Source organism: Muscardinus avellanarius, assembly GCF_963383645.1.
Source record: "Muscardinus avellanarius genome assembly, chromosome: 11".
Taxonomy (NCBI): domain Eukaryota; kingdom Metazoa; phylum Chordata; class Mammalia; order Rodentia; family Gliridae; genus Muscardinus; species Muscardinus avellanarius.
The window spans coordinates 31,417,003-31,439,835 of NC_137797.1; the positions used below are offsets into that span (position 1 = coordinate 31,417,003).

Genomic DNA, 22,833 nt, shown 5'->3' on the forward strand with positions numbered 1-22,833 from the left:
GACAACTCTTCTGCTTCTTTTTCTACTCTCCCTCATTCTGAGTAGAGATTTTTAAGCATTTACAGTCTTATCTATTTCACCTGACTTCTGAAATCTTAATCTTTACTAAATCTTTCCAAATTAAAAATGTATCTTTTTGGTATACAATGCTTTGTTTGTTTGTTTTGAACTACTACAGACTGAGTCAAGGTACTTTTTACCACTGAACTACATCCACAGTTTATATACAGATGCACATTTTATTTTGAGACAGAGGCTAGCTACATTGCCCAGGCTGGCCTAAAACTTATGGTCCCCTGACTCAGCATGCTGAGTTTCTGGGATTACAGGCTTCTTCACGGTGCTTCTTTAACAACAACAATAACAAACAAATGAACAAACAAACAAGAGAAGAGCCTCAGTTGCTGACAAAATGTGTAAGGATTAGAAATGGAAATGAAGACTGGGCATGATGGTGCCTACCTGCAGTACCAGTACCTGGCAGGCTGAGACAGGAAGATCACAGAATCAAGACCGGCCTCAGCAATTTAGTAAAACCTTCAGTAACCTAATCTCAAGTAACAAAAGGAAAGAAACCAAGACATGTGGTACATGCCTGCAATCCCGGTACTTGGGAAGCTGAGACAAAAGGATTGCAGATTTGAGGCCAGCCTTAGTAATTTTGTGAGAACCTGTTGCAAAATAAAATTAAAATGAGGCTATGGTGCATAGCTCAGTGGTAGAAACCTCTGACTTCAAACTCTAACACCACATAAACTGTGGAAAAAAAGAAAAAGATAAAGAAATCTCTAATATCTAATTTGATTTTTAGTTTTCAGGGGAAAATGCTAATGTCAGCCTTTGAATTAAGTTTTATGTGTTGAATTAAATGCAAATCTAAGACATTCCAATGTTCTCAGAAATCACTAGCTGCATTTCTTTGAATAAAGAAAGTGCAGTTATTTCTTTTCTTTTTCTTTCTTTAACCAACATATTTGAAAGTTTGGGTTATTTTTAATCCCATTAAACTGTATATTATCTTTGAAAGGCTGAGTGAAAACACATTATTAAAATGATTATGATCTAATCATTTCTAAATATAACTCACTTTCACTCAAAAGATTACAATTTGCTCAATTAAAATATTTTTGGTTATTGAAACAATGAAACATAAATTACTGATTCAGATGTGAAAAACTTTTGCCTACAGCTGTAATCAACTTTCTTTAATAACTGTTCCATAAAATGAATATGCAGAGAAGACATTCATTACGTGCCCAAAGAAACACCAGAGTCCAATATTATAATTTTTAGCAGAAAAAGTACAAACCAGGAAAAGTAATTTTGCTATGTAAAAATCAGTCATTGGTTCCTGTCTTATTCTCTGTAGATTCCTGTGTATCTTTCTTTTCTTCCTATTAATATTATCTCCCCATACTTTTTGATGTCTTGTGTGTTTAACTAAGTCTATACATTTGTCTCCTTTATGAAATTTTTTGTTTTATTCCTTGATGAATATTCTTGGATGTCTATTCTTTCTAACCATCAATGTGTTTCTGAATGCTTTTCTCTTTGTTTCTATTTTACTGGGGATAAATTTCTGTATATTCCTAAATTTCTTGCCTCATTAGCAAGTAGAGAGATTTTCTTTTCAAGGGAAGCTTCAAATAATTTTTGGTCTCTGTTTTTCAACCACGAATTAAATTTCATTACTTTTGTCTAAGTTGATACGGACCCTAAAAATAACCAATATTTTATATTTGAACATAATATGCTTGTAGGTATAATATAAAATGATTTTTAAAGTAATGGCTTTAAATTCCCATGCTAAGGTTTGAAAGTCATTAAATATACTTTTTAAAATATTTATCTATCAAGACCACATTGCTAATTTCACAATTTTGCTTATTATAATTTAAAATCTTCCGGGAATAGTCATGTCTTATGTGGACCTATTGATTAATTTTACCAAATGTTTTTAAATATAGTTATTTTGGTGCATTTGGTTATAATCATATTTTTGTTCAAAGTGATACAAACGTACATAAACAAGGCAGTTGATGTGCTTCCCCGTCAGGCGGAATGGCACATGCCTATAGTCCCAGTACTCGGGAGACTGAAACAAGAGGGAACCAGGTTCTACACCAGTGTCAGTAACTTGGCAAGATTCTCAGAAAGGTAACAAGAATCTGGTCCAAAATTAAAAAAGGGCTGGGGGTGCAGTTTAAGGTAGAATGTCTGCAAAGCATGTCAAACCTAAAGCTAAACCAAAAGTACAAAAAACAAGGGGCTTTTCCATTAGAAGGAACACAAAGATTTTAAGAGATCTTTAAGGGGCACAAAACATTTTAATTTTATATTTCATATTTTAAAATATTAAATGTATAATTTATTTTCTTGAATTCTTAAGATCTTTGGTCAAACACACCAAAAAAAGGGGGAGACTCTGCCTAGCCGGTCTCTGTCACACATAATAAACTTTAAATTTATCCTTAACTACTAGTTGCCAAATTTACTATTTCTACTTCTAAAATAAGCTGCTAATTTTATCTGCTATTTTTAACCATTAGATATTCTATTAATTTATTCTGACCCAACCATCAAATCCATACTAAACTTATTCTAGTTCTCTAATATACAATGTCTACATCTAATTTTCTACAATACCTATTAAGTTGTATACCAAGAGAACATTTTTGCTTTAGTGAGCAGGCACCAAGGAGATTGCCTGCCCAACCCTCTGTAGGAACGGCAGAGTCCTGACATCAAGCCATTTTCCAGTAATATTAACTCTGTGCCTTCTATTCATCATACACTCCTGTATAGGAAAGTGGAGGATTGGTTGAAGGTGAAAAAGTATTCTGATTAGCGCTAGCCCCCTGAGGAAGATACCACAGTTGACCCCCTAACTTATAAGCAACATATAGAAGGCGTAGCACAGTAGGAATAATTTGCTTAAAGTTAACGTTTCCTTTCTTGGCCAAAACCTTAAGTGAGTTAGGTGTTGTAAGCATTGGAGCAAAGAGCTCTTTTCTATGTAGCTTCTTGAAAGTTCTCCAATAGTCATATTCTTAGTGCTATTCTCAGCACAAATCTTAGGGCATTTTCCAGTCATATTCACATCAATCTTCAGATTATTACAAATCAGCAATCTCCATTCAAAGCAATTTTCAAATTTTATTAATATTATCATTATTATAACTAAAATCAAGAGGGATAATGGCTTCCGTTTTTTCAGAGTCTTCCAGCCTTGCAGGATTCTCTTCCTAGCTGTGAACCTGTCATACAACAGCAATGGTGCCGCCTCCGCCATTTTATATTTTGCCTATTCAGATATAAGCTTCATAAAGACAAGAACATGTCTACTTTGGAAACCGATTATTCTTATGCCCTAGAACATACCTGCTGTGTAATAGTCCTGTGATATGTGGTTTAGACTGAGGAAGGAAACAAAAAATTAAAGCAATGGTGAATCATAGACTGATTCAATCAATATAAGGATATGTTATAACTTCTTCTTCTAACTTATTTTCATCTTTTTTAGAATAACAACATTCTGGAGATGCATGAAGATACCTTCTGCAATGTTAAAAACTTGACTTACATCCGAAAGGCCCTGGAAGACATTCGACTGGATGGAAACCCTATCAATCTCAGCAGAACCCCTCAAGCCTACATGTGTCTACCTCGTTTGCCTATTGGGAGTCTTGTCTGATTTCAGCTAACATGTATGAGCATTATGATGCCTGCTATAGCAGAACAATTCTTACTGCTCTCCTCAAAGACTAAATTCACCGTGATAACTTCCAACTGTATTCTGAAAGAAATGACTACACAAAATTCAAACAATAGTATTAAGACACAATAAAAATTTAGTAATTTAAGATAATATCAGATTAATTAGGAACAAAACTATAAAATGCACAAAAAGAGCAAAACTAAATCAGAACATATTTTACAGATATTCTTATAAATCCCATATAATGTGCAATTTTAGGGATTCATATGCTAATTTCAAATTAAGTGAAAATTTTTAAATCAAACAGTATTGTACTAAGATTTAGATGTTTTTAATTAAACTTATCTATTCCTTACTTTTCACTAACATATGTATTACCCCAAATTTATTAAAGAGCATAAAGAAAAGAATGTGTTTAAAATTACAATGGCCTTGTGGAAGAATATTTGTCAAAATCTCAACATACACATATTCAACATTAATAGACATAACTTCAGTTTTTTAATATAATATAGTGTCATCTTAAAAGATATGGAGATTGACATTATTATTCTTGCATATATATAATATCAGTGGAAGTGTTTATTCATTCTTCCTCTCTCTCCACACTCCCCAAGATGATCTATTATTTTAAATTTTAATAAATGTTACTAAATTATCAAATATTAGACACACATACTTTCATCTAACTTTTTCACCATTGCATAATCTACTATTTAACTAACATATTAAAATTTAAAAATAAGACAATTTTCAGTGCATTAAAAAACACTATAATTTTTCAACTAGTTCTATCCTTCAATCAAATATAAATATTTTTATATGCTGTTGCTCATAAACACTGGCATGAAATCCAAAATATCTGTAACAATTAGAGAAAACTTCACTATTGTGTCTCCATGTTACAATATAAATATTTTATTGATTAAATATAAAAGTATAAGCACCAATATGTATTTAATAATGAAAACTATATGCTAATTGTATTGAGTTCTGTAGAGGAACATTAATCATACATTTCATCAGAACTTGAATACCCAAAAAGTTAAAGAGCTTAAAATAGAATGACCATCCAACCATCAAGTGCCCCATACTAGTGACATTTAAAAATTGGTTGAAAGGGATTTTGTGTTGACATTTTAGATACACTCTCTCATAACTACATTACTGTGAACCAGACTAAAAGTAAATTTTATTTTAAATTTGTATGTCTATAGTTATTTTGTATTATAGCATAACAAAACAGTAACAAAATTCTCAACTGAAACACCCATTTATTACTTGACAGTTTTTCTAGATCAAAAGTTCTCTATGTTTTTTTCTGGGTTTTCTGCTTGGAATTCTATTAGGCTGAAAGCCAAGCATTGCTGGTTGGACTCTTAGCTGGAAAACATGAAAACAATCCACTTCTGGGCTCACTTAGATGATTGGAAGATTCTTTTTCTTGTGGTTGCAGGATAAAGTTTCTAATAGCTAGTTGTCACCAAAGGGCATCTCACATGTGTGAGAGGATACTCACATTCCTCATGAGATGGCCATGAAATGGCACCTTCCATCTTCAAAAGCCCACAATGGCATGCTGAATTCTACTTGTGTTTCTAATCTCTGTGATTTGCTTTTCTACCCTAGAAAAAAAATCTTTATTTGTAAAGTGTCTATTTGATAGAGTTGCCCCCTCCGGAATATCTTTCATATTTAATGTCAGGTGATTTGGGACTTTAATTACATCTGCAAAATATTTAATGATTACCTTGATGAATGTTTGAACAAGATGTCCAGGAAATTTGAAATGTCCATTTTTAAAAACCTGCTTATCACAATCTCCAAATTCTGGCAGTATTAAGCAAATGGTGACTCACCATGGATTATGATCTTTCTCTGTCCTTAAATCTTCCTAGAAATACAGAAAATGGTGGTGGTGGCAGTAGTTATGAAACATTAGTAACATATATTGAATCCACTGTACTATTATATTTCTGAGGTATAATGATTGTTCTTTGATTGTATCTACATTTAGACAAGAAAACAAACAATATCGCTAACTTCTTTAGTTTTGTTTGAGAATGAGGCAGCCAAATACATGATTAGGTTTTGAATCATGAGTTAATGTTTGAGTAAAATAATTTGCAATGCTCCTTAGAAAGGTTTAGTGATTTTAACAAGTGCCTGTATGTGTGTATATAGCCAAACTATCTTCTAGTGTTACTTTTGCATGTATTAATGAGAAATAAAAGAAAAAGTAATGTAGAAGAAAAAAATTATTTGCTAGAAGTGTGTGTGTGTGTTTCTGGTATGTGTGTGTGTTTCTGGTGTGTGTGTGTGTGTGTTTCTGGGGATTGAGCCCAAGGTATGTTCTACTTCTGAGCTACACCCTCAGCTTCATTCTTTTTTTTTCCAATGATACCTCACTCAGTTGCTGAGGGTCTTGCTAAATTGCCACGATTAACTTCAAATCCTCTGTCTCATCCTTTTATATACTGGTATTATAGGCATGCACCACCATGCCCAGCTATCAGCTAGATCTTATGTATGCATTTTAATGCAGTTAAGTAATTAACACCAATAGACAAATGAGTATCTTCCAGAATGTCCATAGAGGTATTTAAAATGTTACCCAAAATATTAAGTGCAATGTTACCTAAAACATTAAGAGCTATAGCACATCCTTAATATAAAATAGAATGTAATAAAATACAGAATACCATAAATGTGGTTCAAATGTCAGTAAATAGTGACAGAAAATCATTTTTAAGCTGAGTTTAACTCTGAAGAATATTAAATATTTGAAAGTTAGTCTCTTGTAATCCACATTGTTATCATGGAAATAAATTGTAGGATCAAACTATGTTATAGATATTCTGCTTAGACATAAATCATATATTAGTAATAGTATAATAAGCATTGGAGAAAATAACTATTCTAAGCCACATATTAAAATAGATAGCTTATATACCTTGTTCAAGAGCCTTCTCCAAAATCTTGTCCTATTTCATCCCGTTTTGGAACTTCAAATAGCATACATTAATTTTCCTGTTTTATAATAAAATGATACATAGACTGGACAGAGATGAAAAGATCATCTTTGCCTTTATCTGAGTGATAGTGACTTCCAAATAACCAATGGAAGTTTTCTTTCAAGTCACAATAGAGAAACCATGTCTGGAGGCCAGAGCAATCTTCCAGACATCTGACATCTAAAAAATCAGCAGGAAGATAGATTGAAATTCTTAGGTTGTTCCTTATTCATTAGGCACAAAGTACAGCAGCCCACAATAATGTTAGGCACTTAGTAATGAGCAATAAGCTATTATTTTACTTTATTATTTTTATGAAAGAAGTCCATAGAAGTCATAATGAGGCCTGGCCTGTGAGAAGACTGTTGATGGTATCATATCTCCCCACAAATGACATAGAATTCTGTCCTCAAAGTTTTCTCAATACACCATTAATACAAAAGCAAGGTGATATGTAGCAAAAACTAAAATGCTGAAATGAAAAGGGCATTGTTAGCAAAGATGATGATGCTAATTGACATTTGCACAGGCAACATGACTATTTACTGACAGGGCTACTTTGTAGGTAACCATTCGCCATAAACTCTAGAAGGAAAAAGTACTTATTCTAACACTGGAAATGGGACAATAACCTTTCAGCCATTTTTCTAATTATATCATATTTAAATGGGCATTTAAATCACCTCACATTTTTTATGGACAGCTGTCAGGGACCTGGTTATAGATCAGGAGCCTACTTTTGTTTTTTATGTTTTAATAAATATTTTACTTTATTTTTTTAATTAATTAATTAATTTATTTTTAATTGGTGCATTGTAGTCATATATCAATCACATTGGAGTACAAGACTTGAGAGGATATGCAAGCACACATCATCCAATCAGCCTTCATCCAGCCCCCATCCCATTCCCTCCCCCTTCCTTGATCCCATGCTTGTTTGTTGATTAACTTTGATACATTTGTTTATGTACCTCCTGCATTTTAAAGAGGCTCCGTCCTCCACTATTCCATACCCTCTGATTGGTCACATTAGTTGCTTCACTATAGGGCCCTTTCTATAGCTCAACCTCTTCCTGTTGCCCCTTTCCTCCTAGTTATTGCTGATTAGGGGAAGTATCTGATTTATATTTTCTGCGATATTTCTCTGTGCATGCCGCGTTGCAAGTACCGATCGCACTCTTGATGGCCCCAGTAGTGGCCTGGCTACCCGGTGGACTGATCCAGACCTCGCTAGCTCAAGCAGCGGCCTTGCCTTATGGGAGGCCCTGATTCTGGTCTCGCTGGCCCCAACACCAGCCTAACCCCTCAGCTGGCTCCGATCCCGGCCTCGGAGGCCACAGTAGTGGCCTTGCCTCATGGCAGGCTCCGATGCCGGCCATTGGCCCTGGCACCGGCCTAACCCCTCGGCAGGAGGAGCCTACTTTTGGAGTAGGCTCTTGAACTGAGACAAGATGAAAATCCCCAGGATGAAGAAAGTACATGAAGTCGCCATCTGGAGAAGAACAAACAGAAACTTTATTTACAGACCTGTCCCTTAAATAAGTTTCCAGAGAAACTGGTTCATGTTAATGTCAGTGTGACAGGAGTATACACATTACACTTTGCCTAGTCATATTTACATAACTGTGTACACAACTACAACTGTGCCAGATGCCCACACATCTGCGGCTATGCAAGGACATTCATGTCTTCACTTGCTGGCCTGGTCTTCCTCTGGGCTCCACACTCTACAAGGTAGTGGTTCATGGCTTGACCCAGAGAGCACTACACTGGGATCAAAAACCACAACAATAGAGAGTACACCAAGTATTAGTCCTGCTGCTACAGAGGCAAGGACACCAATACCCATCTCCAGGAGAGCCCAGTGAGTTCCACCAGGTTGTAAGTAGGTTTTCCTATAGGGCTGAGTAGTCTATATCTCCGTATCCATCTCTGCTAAGGCTTGCTGTACTTGTTGCTGGTGGTCTGGAATGTCATACAGCATTCTACATGAAGAATACACATTCCATCTTGGGCAGTAATGAGCATATCTAATGCCATTCTATTCTGCAAAACCACCTTTCCTATCTGGGTAGTTTCATTTATCAAAAAGACAAAAGTCCATTGGGATGTATATAAAGCATCTGCAGGTAAGGCATTTACCTGTAGCTCTATGCCTATAGTACCATCCCTTAGAATAAATAAAGCTAACATAATTCTTGGGGCAACCATCCAACAATTTGATTGATCAATGACTGATTTACCTGTTCTATACAAAATAGTTGGTATGCTTACAAGTTCTATATGTACCCTAATAAAACCAGCCCCATCCATTTTCTATAGCATATCCCGACAAAGGGGTAGGTGCATATTATGGTCTTGGTGCAACGAGTCCTATATCATGCAGCATAATTCATCCCATTCTGGCTGTAGTGGTTTCATGCTTATAAGGTATTACAGTTGTCTACAGTAGAAGGTGATTTTCCACTAGAGACTTTTGGCTATTTCCACTGGTAGCCAAGTGCAAACCCAGCAATTAGAGGTGTTGTACAGTCCTACAAAGGTATGTGCCTAGGAAAGCAGGCTATTTCCTGACATTAGCCTTGATGGTAGGACAAGGCAGAACGAGAGACCATCATAAGCTCTTTCCTTTCAGGAAGATGCAAAAAACATGCTATCTTGGGAACATTCTCCACAGAATACAAAGGAATAAGCAATAGTTTTATGACCCATTTGCCTTCCTTTTGCTTTTTTTAAAATTTGGAACTGGGGCTTGAACTCAGAGGCATTATACCTCAAACTACACCCCTAGCCCTACATTTTTAATTCTTAAATTGAAAACAGGGTCTCACTAAGTTGTGGAGGTCCTCATTAAGTATCAGAGGTTGGCCAAATACCTGGTATCCTCCTGTCTCAGTCTCCCAAGTACTAGGATTATAACAGTGCATTTTCCCCATGGGTGAAACATAACCCATACCAGGCAGGGCCAAGTAGTACCCACGGGTCCAGTTGCAAATTGACCTTGTTTCCCAGGCCCCATAGCTCCAAAGAGTTCAACTCATGGCTTCTGCACATTCTAGGACTACTGAAAGACATCTTGTCTGTCTCCAAGGCTAAGGGTTTAGGTGCAGGAAGTATGCGCTCACCTCTGTTCCCACCTGGGAGGTTTTTGAGCTTTCTTCCAACTTCAAAGTACAAGGCATTCCTGGTATTACCTTATATAAGGGGGCCTGCCCACTGTGGCAAGGTTACTTATTTATAAGCTCCACTGACATAGGCACTTGTACCTTCCACATCCTCCAAAGGGAGGGAGGGGTTCAAAGCCTGAAGCTACACCATTGTGAGTTCATTAAAACATTCAATCATTCCTGCTGCTTGGGGCTGGATTTATGTTAGAGTGTCTGCAGCATGCTTACTGGGGAATCTGTCAGGACCTATTCCCTAAAACATGATGCATACCATCTCTTCCCTGAATGCTCTATTTCCACAGATCCCCCCACATATCTTTGCACCACAATGGATAGTGTTCAATCAATCTGTCTTGTCCCACTCATCAGGGCAGCCACAAGGTTAGACCCTGGTAGATTGCCCAGCTGTCTGTACAGACACACAAGAGCCCAGTCCCCTTCATGAGAACTAACCAAACCACCCAGAACTCAGCCCACTGGTTGGAGTGTTCAGCCCCAATTTTATACCCAAAAAGTGTCTCTGCGGTGGACTGTAAGGCCACATTCATGTGTGTGGGTGGCTGCTCATGACAGGAGCCATCAATATGCCACACTTCTGCAGTTACAGGGGCTCTCCCTTTTTCATAGGGAATTGAGGACTCTCCTACTTCCATGGGTTCTCAGGGGGCTGTCATCTGAAAATGCACTGGCCCCAACAAAGCTTTCCTTTCCACATAGAAACTTAGAGCATCCCCCACTTCTATAAGTTCCAAGGCACCCTGTCACTTGGAATTGTCTGGCTCCAGCTAAGTATCTAACTGTTCAGACAGAGGACTACTAGAAAACCATGTTTGTTCTAAGTATTTACTACATTTTGTCATAGTGGGTGTTTGGGCTATTCCTGTTCTAGGGGGTTCATGTCCAGTATCTCAGCCAACGTTTAGTGAGGTGAGTGGTCTGGACTGTCACTGATCCAGTACCTGTAATGGGTTTTTAAGTTACAAGGGCAGCATATGCCTCTATCTCTTTCAATATCTCTGACCAAAACCCATTTTGGATATTCTTACCCAGTTATCTCTGTAACTGTTTGACCATTCCTGGTCTAGGATAGATTTGTATCTTGTCTATCACTGTTTGGGGTATTATCTTTGTCTTATCTGACCAGACAATTCCCAAGAATTTTACAGAATACTCAAGTCTCTGGTTGGCAGCTCACCCCCATTCCTGGAGAGTGGCTGGGAGGCTGCATGCATCTTCTAATTCTGTAAGAGAATAAAAATTAGCTTAATATTGCCAATATAATGGCACAAACATAAAGCCTCAGGATTATCTGCCAAGAGGCCAAATCTTGTGCCACCAGACCATGACACATGGTGAGACTAAGTGAATATCATCCCTGGAGCAATACCAAAAAGGTCAATTGGCATCCTTCCCAGGTGAAAGCACACTGTTCTTGGCTTTTCAGAGTAATGACAATGGAGAAGTCATCTGCCAAGGCTACAACATAATGGAACTGTTCTAGCTCATGTGACAGCCAATCCATCAACTCTGAACTGTTTGGGAACTGCTGCATATAAAGGCAGTGTCACTTTATTCAACTTTCAATAGTTGATTGCAATATGTCAGGAATCCTCAGGTTTTCACACTGACCACAAAGAAAGAGTTGAATGAACTTTCAGTTGGGCAAATTATATTTGCCTCTTTCTAGCTTTAATATCATTTGTCCACTTTCCTCATTCTCCCTAGATAACATGTATAGCTGTACATTCACAATCTTTGTGGTTTGGGGATGCATAGGATGCTTAAGGAAGTATGATAGGGATGTCCTCTAGTAATAGTCTACATGCACTTGTAGCTGGAATTCTCTAACAGTTGTCTGCACAATTCCTGTAACAAGTCCGCCTCTAAGACATACTCAGCTATAGGAGATATAGACACAGCATTCTGCTTAGGAAGCAGATGTTTGATTTCCAACATCTGGGGCACATCAAACTATGGCAGCCCTAGGTCTAGTAAACTTGTCTGGGTTTCTTTCTAAAGAAAAAAAAATCTGTCTGCTCCCATATTGAGTAGGGTCAGGATGTGTTTCACATTGTGGTGGAATCAGTAAACAATCAATTCCAAATGCAGCCTCAGGTCAAGCAGGTTCTCTTGCTAACCTGGTTCCTCAGCTGAGTCTCTAATCTACCCTCCCACCTGGATCCACAGTGTGTGCCATCCACCAGCCTCCTGACTCACCCCACACACTGTAATTGAACTTGTGCAGCCCAGGGCTGCCAAACTGTCCACACCCTCCTCCTAACTGAGCTGACCTCTGCCCATTGGAGTCTGCACCTCTTCCGTAGCTGGGAAGTTCCAGCCAGTCTGCAGAGCTGTGGGAACATGTTGGAATGTATGGCTACAACACTTTTAAAGCCTCCCGGACTTTTTCTGGCTGGGGATGTACCTCATCCTATTCTGGTTGGGAACATGTGTAGAGGATGTGAGATAAAACAACCTCAGGAACTCAAAAACAGCTTAAAATTTGTTTGGACATACTGATTGTATAGAGCATGGAGTAGAAATAACCTCAGGAACTCATAAAATAGCCTGTTTGGATATGTTAATTGTAAAGAGCATGGGAAATAACCTCAGGAACTCATAAACAACGTGCTTTGAGATGCCAGTATGTTGCCCAGACCAACACACCTGTGCTGCAGTTGATAATTGACCCTTGGCTCATTAATATCTTTCTGCATCTGATGGACTTACGTCATCAATGCATTTGCAGAAATGACAAGTGTCTGGTAAACTTTGAGAAGCCTCCCAATGACACTTAGACTTAAACATGGAAATCCCATAAAAAGAGGAACCTTTTCACACACAGCACACTGAACTATGGTTTACACGATGACTAGTCTATGGTGCATACAACTCCAATCCAATAACTTCTCGTTGGCCCTGCTCTTTGCTGACCAGGGATCATCGATAACTTAATAATCACATTTTGCATTCTTGGACTTGGTTCCTTGTATCCCTTCCCCCGTTTGTTTTTAACTTGTTATTTACCAAATATTTGAAGTGCTCAAATAACAGAATTTGTATACTTTTTACAAATATATTTAGCATGCTTTAACCTAAACTTTTAGAATTATTAATGTGAAGTGCATCATTTGATGCTCAGTTAGAGTTAATTGGCTTTGGCAAAGCAGCTGCCCAGCATCTGAAACTAGCTTAACCTTACTTATAGAATTTACAAATACTTTCCTGTATGCTATAGCCTTTAAATACTGAATTAACTTCATGACATTGTGGAAAGATACAAATCATGTATGGCATGATTTATTGGTCTTAGAGCCTTGTATTCCGTTGCTCATGACTGTATGTACATCAACCCAGTCCTCTGCCAGTGACCATGAAACCAGATACTCTGCTACCAAGAACCACAGAGAAACTGAGGATCACATTCCCTCCACCCTGGGTTGTTCCTCCAGGGGCTACTCCTCTGGAGGGGCATTGTTGACACTCACCTCTTCTGCAAACTATGCCAATTGTCAGGGGCGTGTCACTAACCAGCTATAGTTGCAGGGGAGGTTTCAGTGGTAAGATGCCCAGCTGGGAAGGAAGCACACAGAGCCTTCATCCAGAGTCTGCGACTGCACAAGAAGCACACATCTGCAGCTGAAGATGCATCTTCACACATCTGAAGACATGCACACAGTCATGTCTTCTCCACCAGCCTGTGCTGACTCTGGGCCCCCACAACATCTCTAATTTCAAAACTAACCCTTTAAAAGCCCCATGTATACTTTCTAACAATCTAACAGCTTGTCTTTTTTTATTCAATTGCTATATGTTTAATTTTTCTCTGTTATAGGCTGTTTGCCAATTTTTAAAAAAGACTACATTTTGTTGCCCTGAATAAATTATATTTCACAATTATTTGTAAGCAAGAATACCCAGGCTGACAATTCTTTTTTAAAAAAATTTAACATCTCTTTAGTGATAACAGATATTCCAGAATTCTTTTTTTAACTTTCAACTGGTGCATTGCAGTCATACATCTTAATGGAGTACAAGATGGTGGAGGCATACATGCACACATCACCCAGTTAGCCCTTACCCAATCCCCGCCCCCTTTCCTCCTCTTCCCTCCTTCTCATGTTTGATTAGTGATTGGCTTTGATATGTGTGTTAATGAGACTACATGATTCTATCCACTGTTGTAACTATGCACAAAATAACCAGGTTAAATATCAAATATAACACTGAAAATACTCTCAAGCCAACAAGAGAATATTAATTAAATGAATTTTAAAGGACTCAGAAATAAAAGTAGAAAACAATTTTAACATGGATAAGACAGTGTTTAAATAAGTACTGACCTAATCCTTCTAATCATTACTGAGTACACATGGTTGTCAGGCGTCATGACTAGTATTTGTTGCATTAATTTTCTGAAAATCTTGAGTTGATACAGAATTAATAGTGTTTTCAAAGGTGATGGCATATAATATCTATACACAGTAATATTATAAGTGTAAAATTGGCATCCTTTCTTGTCTTTAAATATATAGAAACATTGTTTTATAGTGATTTCAAAGTCAACCTTTTCTTCATAATTTGCTTAAAATTATTTGAGCATTTGGAAACAAACACATATAGTCATGATCCGTGATGAACAACACACTTTTAAAAATTTTCAGCCAGGTGTAGTGGCAAACACTTGTAATCCCAGCATTCGGGAGGCTGAGACCAGTGGATGGCGGTTCAAGAACAGCCTCAGCTACTTATCGAGGCCCTTCGCAACTCAGTGAGACCCTGTTAAAAAAAAATATATATATATATATATATATATACACACACACACACACACACAAACAAACACACACACACACACACAAATGAAATGAAAGGGGCACTGGGATGTAGATTGGAGCTACAATTCCCCTGGGTTTCATCACTAGTACTGCAAAAAAAAAAAAAAGAAAAAATTGCAAGTAAGCCCTTCAACTTTTCAAATTATCAAGAGAAAGCATAGGGCAGTTTTTAAAGTCTATCTCTGAAAAACTAGAAAAGCTTAATACTTTGGAATTACACTCTATGACCACAAGATGGGGCTGCACTTTTTAGTTTTAAATTCCTATATGTGGATGGCTTTACTGTTGAAATAGACAAGTCTTTTGATGGTGTATAACATATATTTTAGTTACTTATATTTATATCACATGGCACAACATTAGTTTCGTATAGATGTATATAAAATAATGATTTTCATTTATGTGACAAAATATACTAGGTATATCCAACCTAAGAGTTTTAGTTACAGGTTTAAATCAGCTGAAGTTTGCTTTGTAAAAGCCACATGAAAAATTCTCAGATCTAATAAATATAACACACACCACTATAAGTAAAATTAATTAATATTGTCAACATTAAATAGTTTAAAATAAAACTTTGGGTAAGATTTCTAAATAAGATATTTATTTCTCAATAGTTTTGTTTGTGTAGGGACACTTGCTGACTGAATTTTGAATGAGCTACTACTGCCACCAAGTGTTAGAATTCATTCTTTCAAATCACACATTGCACAAACGCTAACACCAAGATCAAAGTCTGTTTTCAACTAAAGAACATAGTACTCGACAGGACATAAGGCACATAACCTATTTCATTATCCATCATTTATTGGAATTTCAAAATGCAAATGTCATTAGTTGCCTAAATACATTGATAACTAGTCGATACAAAGTGCACATTTTAGATATAGTTTACTGAATTTACTTCATCTATACAACAAACAGACTAGAAAGTAGCCCACGTGGATTTTCTGCCTATGGGTGTCCAGGGTTTTGTGTTTCCCCCTCATCACCCAACCCTGCCCTGTGTGTTGGTCGGATCTGGGCCTCCATTCTAAACTCTAGAATATAGTAAAGATGATGGAGAGCACAAATGTCAGGCCCATGATTGTGACAGACATATACACACAATATTTATATTCATATCTATAACTCTCCATCTTGCTAGGAAGAACTAGGGAGTGTCTCTGTTTCTTGATGATGTGAGAAGCCATGTTGCAGAAATCCATGGCAAAAAATAACTATAGGTAATATCTAGGAATGAGCTTGACTTCTAGGACTTGTGTATAGCCTTTCCACCCTGAACATAGCCTCCAGCTAAAAGACAGCAAAAAGTCAAGACCCTCATTACAGATCCATGAAGAAATTAATTCTAATAAAATGAACAATCTGAGGCCCTGGATGAGAACCCAGACCAGCCAACACATTGATTACAGCCTGTGGAGATCCTGAGTGAGGGCTCAACTAGGCCATTTCTGGACCCCTGAGCTCTGGAAACTGAAATAATAAATGTGTGATACTTTATGAATCTACTCTTGTGTTAATTGTTTATGCTGCAACAGAAAAGTAACACAATATATAACAGCATATAAATGTGTTTTACTTTAATATTAAATCAGAATAGTTTGTTTTCAATATTTAAAGAACATAGATCTAGCTCAATTAAAATATGTATAATTAAAGCTGGGTGTGGTGGTGAACTCCTGTAATCCTAGTACTTGGGAGGCTGAGACAGGAGGATCACAGGTTCAAGAACAGCTTCAGCAATGTAGTAAGACTTTCAGCAACCTGACAAGGCCCTGTTACAAAAAACAATAAAATAAAATAAAATAAAATAAAATAAAATAAAATAAAATAAAATAGGGCTGGAAGTGTAATTCAGAGGTAGAATGTTCCTGGGTTCAGTCCCCAGTACTAAAAAAAAAAGTGTATTTAACAATTTTTCATTGGATTTTTCACTACTATGCTTAATATACTCTAGCAGTAAAGTGTCTTCGGTGGTTTACTAGTACATTAAAAATTTGTATTATAATTCTAAGCTAGTCATATTGTCACATGCCTATAGTCCCAGTGCTTGGGAGGCTGATAGCCTCCACAACTAAGTGAGGCCCTGAACAACTTAATAAGACCCTGTTTCAAAATAAAAGTAAAAGATATTGAATAGGGATGGAAGTGTAACTCGGAGAGTGCCTCTGAGTCAATCCCAAGGATCACACATACAAAAAAATTCTATTATAATTCCAATCTTACAAAAACCTAAATATTATAAACTGCAATTTGCTGCTTCTCATAAGGAGAGTGGGACATGACAATACTGATTTTAATACAAAAATGAATAGGATAAGCCACTTTGATGTGTTTAAAGTTATCTCAGCTTTTATATATAAAGCACGATGTTCTCAAAAATCTGTAAAATGAATAAATTGTCTTTTTATAAAACAAAAGGAAAATAATGAGAATTCCACTACAGTAATATAGTCAATTTTTAATACTCTTAAAAACTCTGTTATCTCACACATATGTTCTGAGAAAAATAAATCTGGAATAGCATCATTCCATTTTGAGTTAAGCAGAGCAGGGGTATGTTATCTGCCAAAGAGGTGAGTCTGTATACATAGGGGAGCCCTGGAGAATAAAATGTCAGCATCCTGCCCTTTGAGTCGAGCAGGCTTGTCGTCCATGATCCACTGAGCAAATAAAACAGAAAGATGCTCATGGAGGCTACAGGTCCCAAGGCAGCTGTCGGAGAAGTCCTGATCCAAGAACTCACACACTGTTCTGGTTCAGCCAGGAATGTGTAAATGACCTTTGCAACTTGAGGGCTTTCAGTGGATTTGCTTCTCTGGCATTTAATGGACACAGCAGGCAGTGTTGAATTTTTGCACAATTCCTTTTGCATTGGAAAGGTAATAAAAGGAAATGCTCTGGAATGATTTTCTTGAGGAGTAAGCCTGGTAGCACTTCCTCTATATTTCTACAAAGTGGGACAAGAGAATGACTTAAGAGTGGGAAGGATGCTTTATGGTTGCCTATGGCAGAGCTGGATGTCTTTTTATATGCTGTATCAATTCAGTTAAAAGTTCTAAAGTAGTTAAGTATGATGATGATTTTAACTAAGTGGCTGGGTATTTAACTTTTTTTTTTTTTTGCTTAGAGTTTTATTTCTTTGTTTTGATACTAAGAATTTAATCCAGGGGTGTGCTACTCCAAGCTACACCCTCAGCCCTATTTTTTTTTAATTTTTTAACAAGGTCTTTCTAAGTTGCTGAGGGTCTAGATAAGTTGCTGAGACTGAACTCTAACTTGTGATCCACCTGCACTGTTTTTTTTTTTTTGGGGGGGGGGGGTCCTGGAAAACCTTCTACCTTCGGGCTATACTCCCAGACCCATTTTTCTTAAGTTGGATATACCTAGTATATTTCATATTTTTATTTGGAAACAGGGACTCTTAAGCCAGCATGGCTGGCTTCGAACCAGCGTGATCCTCCTCACTCTGCCTCCCAAGCGTGCGCCACCACGCCCGGGTCCTGTACTGTTTTAATGAAGTACCTTATTTAGCAGTTCCCACTATCCTGTGTAACAGGTACTATAACAAAACCATACTCATGGTTTGGTTAAGGAACCTGAGGCTTAAGGAGTTACTGAGGTCATCCCAAATTAGATCTCATCTATTTAGATCAGGAACCCTATGCTTAACCACCATACTTTATTTATTTATTTATTTATTTATTTATTTATTTATTTATTTAATGGTACTGGGGTTCCTGGGAGCACTTCTATATCCGGGCTACACTCCCAGACCTATTTTTATATTTTTATTTGGAAACGGAGTCTCTTAAACCAGCGCGGCTGGCTCCGAACCTGCGTGATCCTCCTGTCTCCGCCTCCCAAGCGCGGGGATCACAAGCGTGCGCCACCACGCCGGGCTTAACCAGCATACTTTAAAGGCTACAATGTATGCTGTATGGTCCCGTGCTGGGGCAAAAGAAAGACAGTCGGAAGAGTCTTGCTCTCAAGAGCAAACTTGTGGTATTCTACACATCAGTAATGTTTGCTTTTAATCAAGAGTTTACATTAACTTATCACAAGCTTCCTATTTGGGAGAGGTTGATGGTATAGAAATATCTCTAAGAACCCGGGGGTCAAAGAGGTTTAGGTTTAAATACTGGCTTTGAAGCTCATTAGCCCACGATAAGAGGCAAAATAAACCCTCAGGTTCCTAATCTGTAAAACGTGGCAACGACCCTTTAGGGTACCACGGGGATGATGTTTCATGAGCACATCTGGACTCAGTAGACACACACAATAAAGGTTTGTGGCAGTGTCCTGGAGTTAGATGAGTGGGAGCCCACAGAAGGTAAGGATTAGGGGGCCAGGTTTCTGACTCCAGGCGCTTTCCTTTACGCTGTCTCCCTGCCAGAGGAGAATATAGGTTTTTCAGTGCTAAAATTCTCCCCCAAATACCCGAGTTCAGCTGAAGACCCCTCTTCCAAACTCCCTCCAGATTCCCCTTCAACTTGACACAAAGGAATCAAATAAAAGGCTTCAAGCGTTGCCTCGGTTGGTCAACAGTAAGCTTTGGCCCCCTCCCCCCACCTGCTCAACCCCTGCGTCATAAGGACCATGAGAATCTTCATAGGCCACCCTCCTTTCCGCCAGAACCCCGCCTTCACACAGAAGAAGCATCTCAACGCCGATTGGCTGTCGTCCTGAGCAACCAAGGACGCGGTGGGCCTGCGGGGGCCACCAGACAGTATAAAAGGGCTGCTGCCACCAGCGTCGCCTCAGTCCGGCCAGGACAGCGAAGGTGAAGCACCTGGGCTGAGAAGGAACAGCAAGGTATCCGGCAACCCTTGCCTCCCGGGTTCCCAGCCCGCGCCTCTGCGGGCCTATGCGGGACCTGGGAGTGGCTCTCGCCGAGTGCCGCCCACCAACACCTTTCTCCCCACCATCCTGAACCAGCCCCAGTCCCACTCAATCCACCTGGTCAAGACAACCCGGGTGCGAAGGACAAGAGATCCACGAAGAGCCAACAAGAGGTGTAAAGAAGTAGCTTCTGGAGAGGAAGGCGCTGTCCCTGCGGCAGCACGCAGCTGAGCATCGGTTCTGGAGACCTTGGCAGCTTCAAAGACACTACCATTGCCACTTTTGGGGGGCTCCCTGAACCATGACCCAGACCCTCTTTAAAAAAGAGGATCCTCTTAATCTGAACGGAGATTGTCCATCCTCCTCGCCCTTGGGTACCTGGTCCTCCTGCAATCGAAGGCGCAGGGGAGCTCCGATTTACAAGCGGCGGTACAACTATGTCCCCAAGGGCGAGTACGAAGCCCCCAGGAAACAGCCCAAGCCGCAATATGGCCCGGGCCCGTGGTTCCAACCTCCCCGGCGACCCTACTGGGCCTTGTACTCGAACTGGGGATGCTGCGGGGGACCCTGGCGCCCACCGCCGGCGGGATTCCGGAAGCCCTTCTGTCCGATGATGCAAATGATCAGTGTGTACGGTCTGCACCCGTTCTGCCTCTGCTCCTGTTCCTGCTGGGGCGGGCCCTGCAACCCGGGCTGGGAGAGGCCCCCTGGCAGAAAGAAGCGCTGGGGCCGCAGGGGCCGCGGCCTGCGCCGCAACCCTCGCCGCCCCTTCCCGAAAAGCCCGCCGGTGGATCTGAGCTCGCTGCTGCGGCCGGTCAACGTGTGCGGATGGCGGGCGCCTGGTATGAGCGCGCCGCCCAACACCACGCAGTTCATCATGAACCAGATCTACGAGGACATGCGGCAGCAAGAGCAGCTGGAGCGCCAGCAGGAGGCGCTGCGGGCGCAGCAGGCCCAGGCGGGAGGCTCCTCCGCCTCCCCAGCCGGCTCCGTGGGAAACGACGCGCCCCCTAGCGGCGGCGAGGAGGACTCGGAGCTGCAGGAGAGGCTGTACAACTTCTGGCAGAATCCCTCTCTGCTCTTAAGTCCTGTCCCAGTGGAGGAAAAGCAGTCTCCACCCCCGCAGCTGGTGAAGGAAGAGGTGGAGGAGAGAAATGAGGAAGAGTATGAGGAGGAGGTGTGCAATGTAAAGAAGGAGGAGGAAGGGGAGGAGGAGGAGGAGGAAGAGGAAGAAGCAGAGGAGGAAGAGGAGGATGGAGAGACAGAAGAGGAGGATAGAGAGACAGATGAAGATGTGGAGGAGGGGGAAGAGGAGGAGGAAGTGGAGGAAGATGAGGAGGAGGAGGAAGAGGAGGAGGAGGATGAGGAGGAAGAGGGTGTCGAAGAGGTTGACCAGATAGAAGAGGATGAAGATGAAGAGGAGGGGCTGGAGGAAGAACAGCAGAGAGAGGACAATCCCTTGCCGCTGGAAATGCCTTTATCAATCCTAGTTGGGGCAGAAGAAGAGAGAAAGAACTTCATAGACTACACTTATTTGGGCCAAGAACAGATAATTCCCAGAGTGCCACAGGAAGCTCTATTCATGGTGCAGGACATTAACCATCAGACATCTGGAAGGGAATTGAGGAATGGCATGGAACTGATTTGAGGCTAAAATAGATTAGCAACTTATTAAAAACTAATTAAAAAGTGAGTTCCATTAATAAACATACCTATGTAAACCCCTTCTTTGGCCGCTATAAAATATTTAAACGTTGATGTGTTTGTGTATGACTCTGGGTGGGGGTGGGGTAACTTTCAAATATTTTGGAAATGATTAAAGGCCAAATATTTTATCACTACAGTTTGAATATTTTCATTTGCTGTTTTCCCCTCTAGATAATTTTTAAATTCTGGCAATGCTGAAAAAAAATCCAAATTTATCCAACATATATTTTTTGAGGGTTGTATTCTAGTAACCCTATTTGCATCTTTTGTGGCATTGCTCATTTATATCCCTTGTTCCACAGTGCTATGGATCTTCCTCAGAAGAACATGAAGTTGCTTCTGTGGAACTAGCTGTTTGCCATGGCCTCACCAATCCATAGTCCATGCATAGAAAGGATTCCCCATGGTCAGAAGTCAACTTGCACAACTAGTTAAAAGCCAAGGTAACTGCAAACAGTGGAACATAGCTTAGCTTTTGAAACATTGTTCCTGGATATATTATTTGCATAAGTTCAGAGAAATCATAAAATTCTTGTCTGAACAATGGCCTTTAAATATATATATATATATATATATATATATATATATATATATATATATATATATATATATATCACTGGCCTTTTGGGGGTGAAAGACCTTATCTTTCCAAGGTTGTCTTAAGAAGAGTAAAACTAAGATGTCTGTGAGCCTATGTGAACAGGTTTCTGATACCTAAACAATTAACTATGAAGAATACATCATTGAAATCATAGTTTTGTTCATTTTTAGGAAGTAAAAACACACTTCTTCTTGAACCTCTACTAAAAGGTTCCATCTGTAGCATATTTCCAGAATATTCCTCAATAAAGAATTTGAAACTGCCTTCTTCAAAATTACATATTTTGACAAACTATGATTCTTAGTTTGGTCATACTTCGTATTTATCTGTAGAAGAGAAGACTTTATGGTTACATTTACCTGGATGTTGATTATCACTCAGCTATCCCACTGTATTGCAACTTTCAAGGTGATAAGTTTAATCTGACAAATAAAAATAAAATAATACTAATTGGCTTCATATGTATTAGGCACTGTTAGTCATTGTAATGGAAGTTAACATAAGCAATATCTGAGGAGTTTACATTCTAGTCAAGGGTCCATCAACATTTACTCCACAGGGACAAAATATTATGAATAATAAAAAGGATATAATGGTAGATCAGCAAAATTCCTATGTTTATATTGTAATAGAAAAGACAAACACTGAGTGAAGAGTAAGACAAACTAGTCACTGCAATTATTACCTCTATGAAAGTATAAACACAAAGAATGAGTCTGGGGGATGTCTACTATGGAGGAAAAGGGGGAACTAATCCTGAAGGCCAAAAGCTAAGAGGAGCTTGATGACACTGAGAAAAGAAGGGCCAGAGTGCTTGGGAGGAGCAGCCAATAAGAAGGGAGAGATGACAGCAGGATCCATATTATCTGCTCGTTCCTGCGCTACCGATATCTTCTGAAACAGACACCATCAAAAATTAGTGACAGAAGAAAACTATTAGTCA

The 22,833-nt window shown here is 39.1% G+C and overlaps 2 protein-coding genes across 2 annotated transcripts in view; both read left to right on the plus strand.

Annotated features, from left to right (window-relative positions):
* Nucleotides 1-19,813, plus strand: part of EPYC (epiphycan) — a gene marked incomplete at both ends in the record, with an annotated part of 49,757 nt that extends 29,944 nt beyond the window's left edge. Inside the window, 2 exons of the mRNA XM_080704820.1 lie at nucleotides 3,524-3,688; nucleotides 19,439-19,813. Of these exons, the coding sequence (XP_080560946.1) occupies nucleotides 3,524-3,688; nucleotides 19,439-19,813 (540 nt within the window). The remainder of the gene's footprint in view (nucleotides 1-3,523; nucleotides 3,689-19,438) is intronic.
* Nucleotides 19,814-19,883: 70 nt separating this feature from the next.
* CCER1 (coiled-coil glutamate rich protein 1) lies at nucleotides 19,884-21,230 on the plus strand (the record flags this gene model as incomplete). The annotated part of the gene is made up of 1 exon (XM_080704821.1): nucleotides 19,884-21,230. One exon carries the CDS (start codon nucleotides 19,884-19,886, stop codon nucleotides 21,228-21,230), a length of 1,347 nt encoding a protein of 448 aa, XP_080560947.1.
* Nucleotides 21,231-22,833: the final 1,603 nt, after the last annotated feature.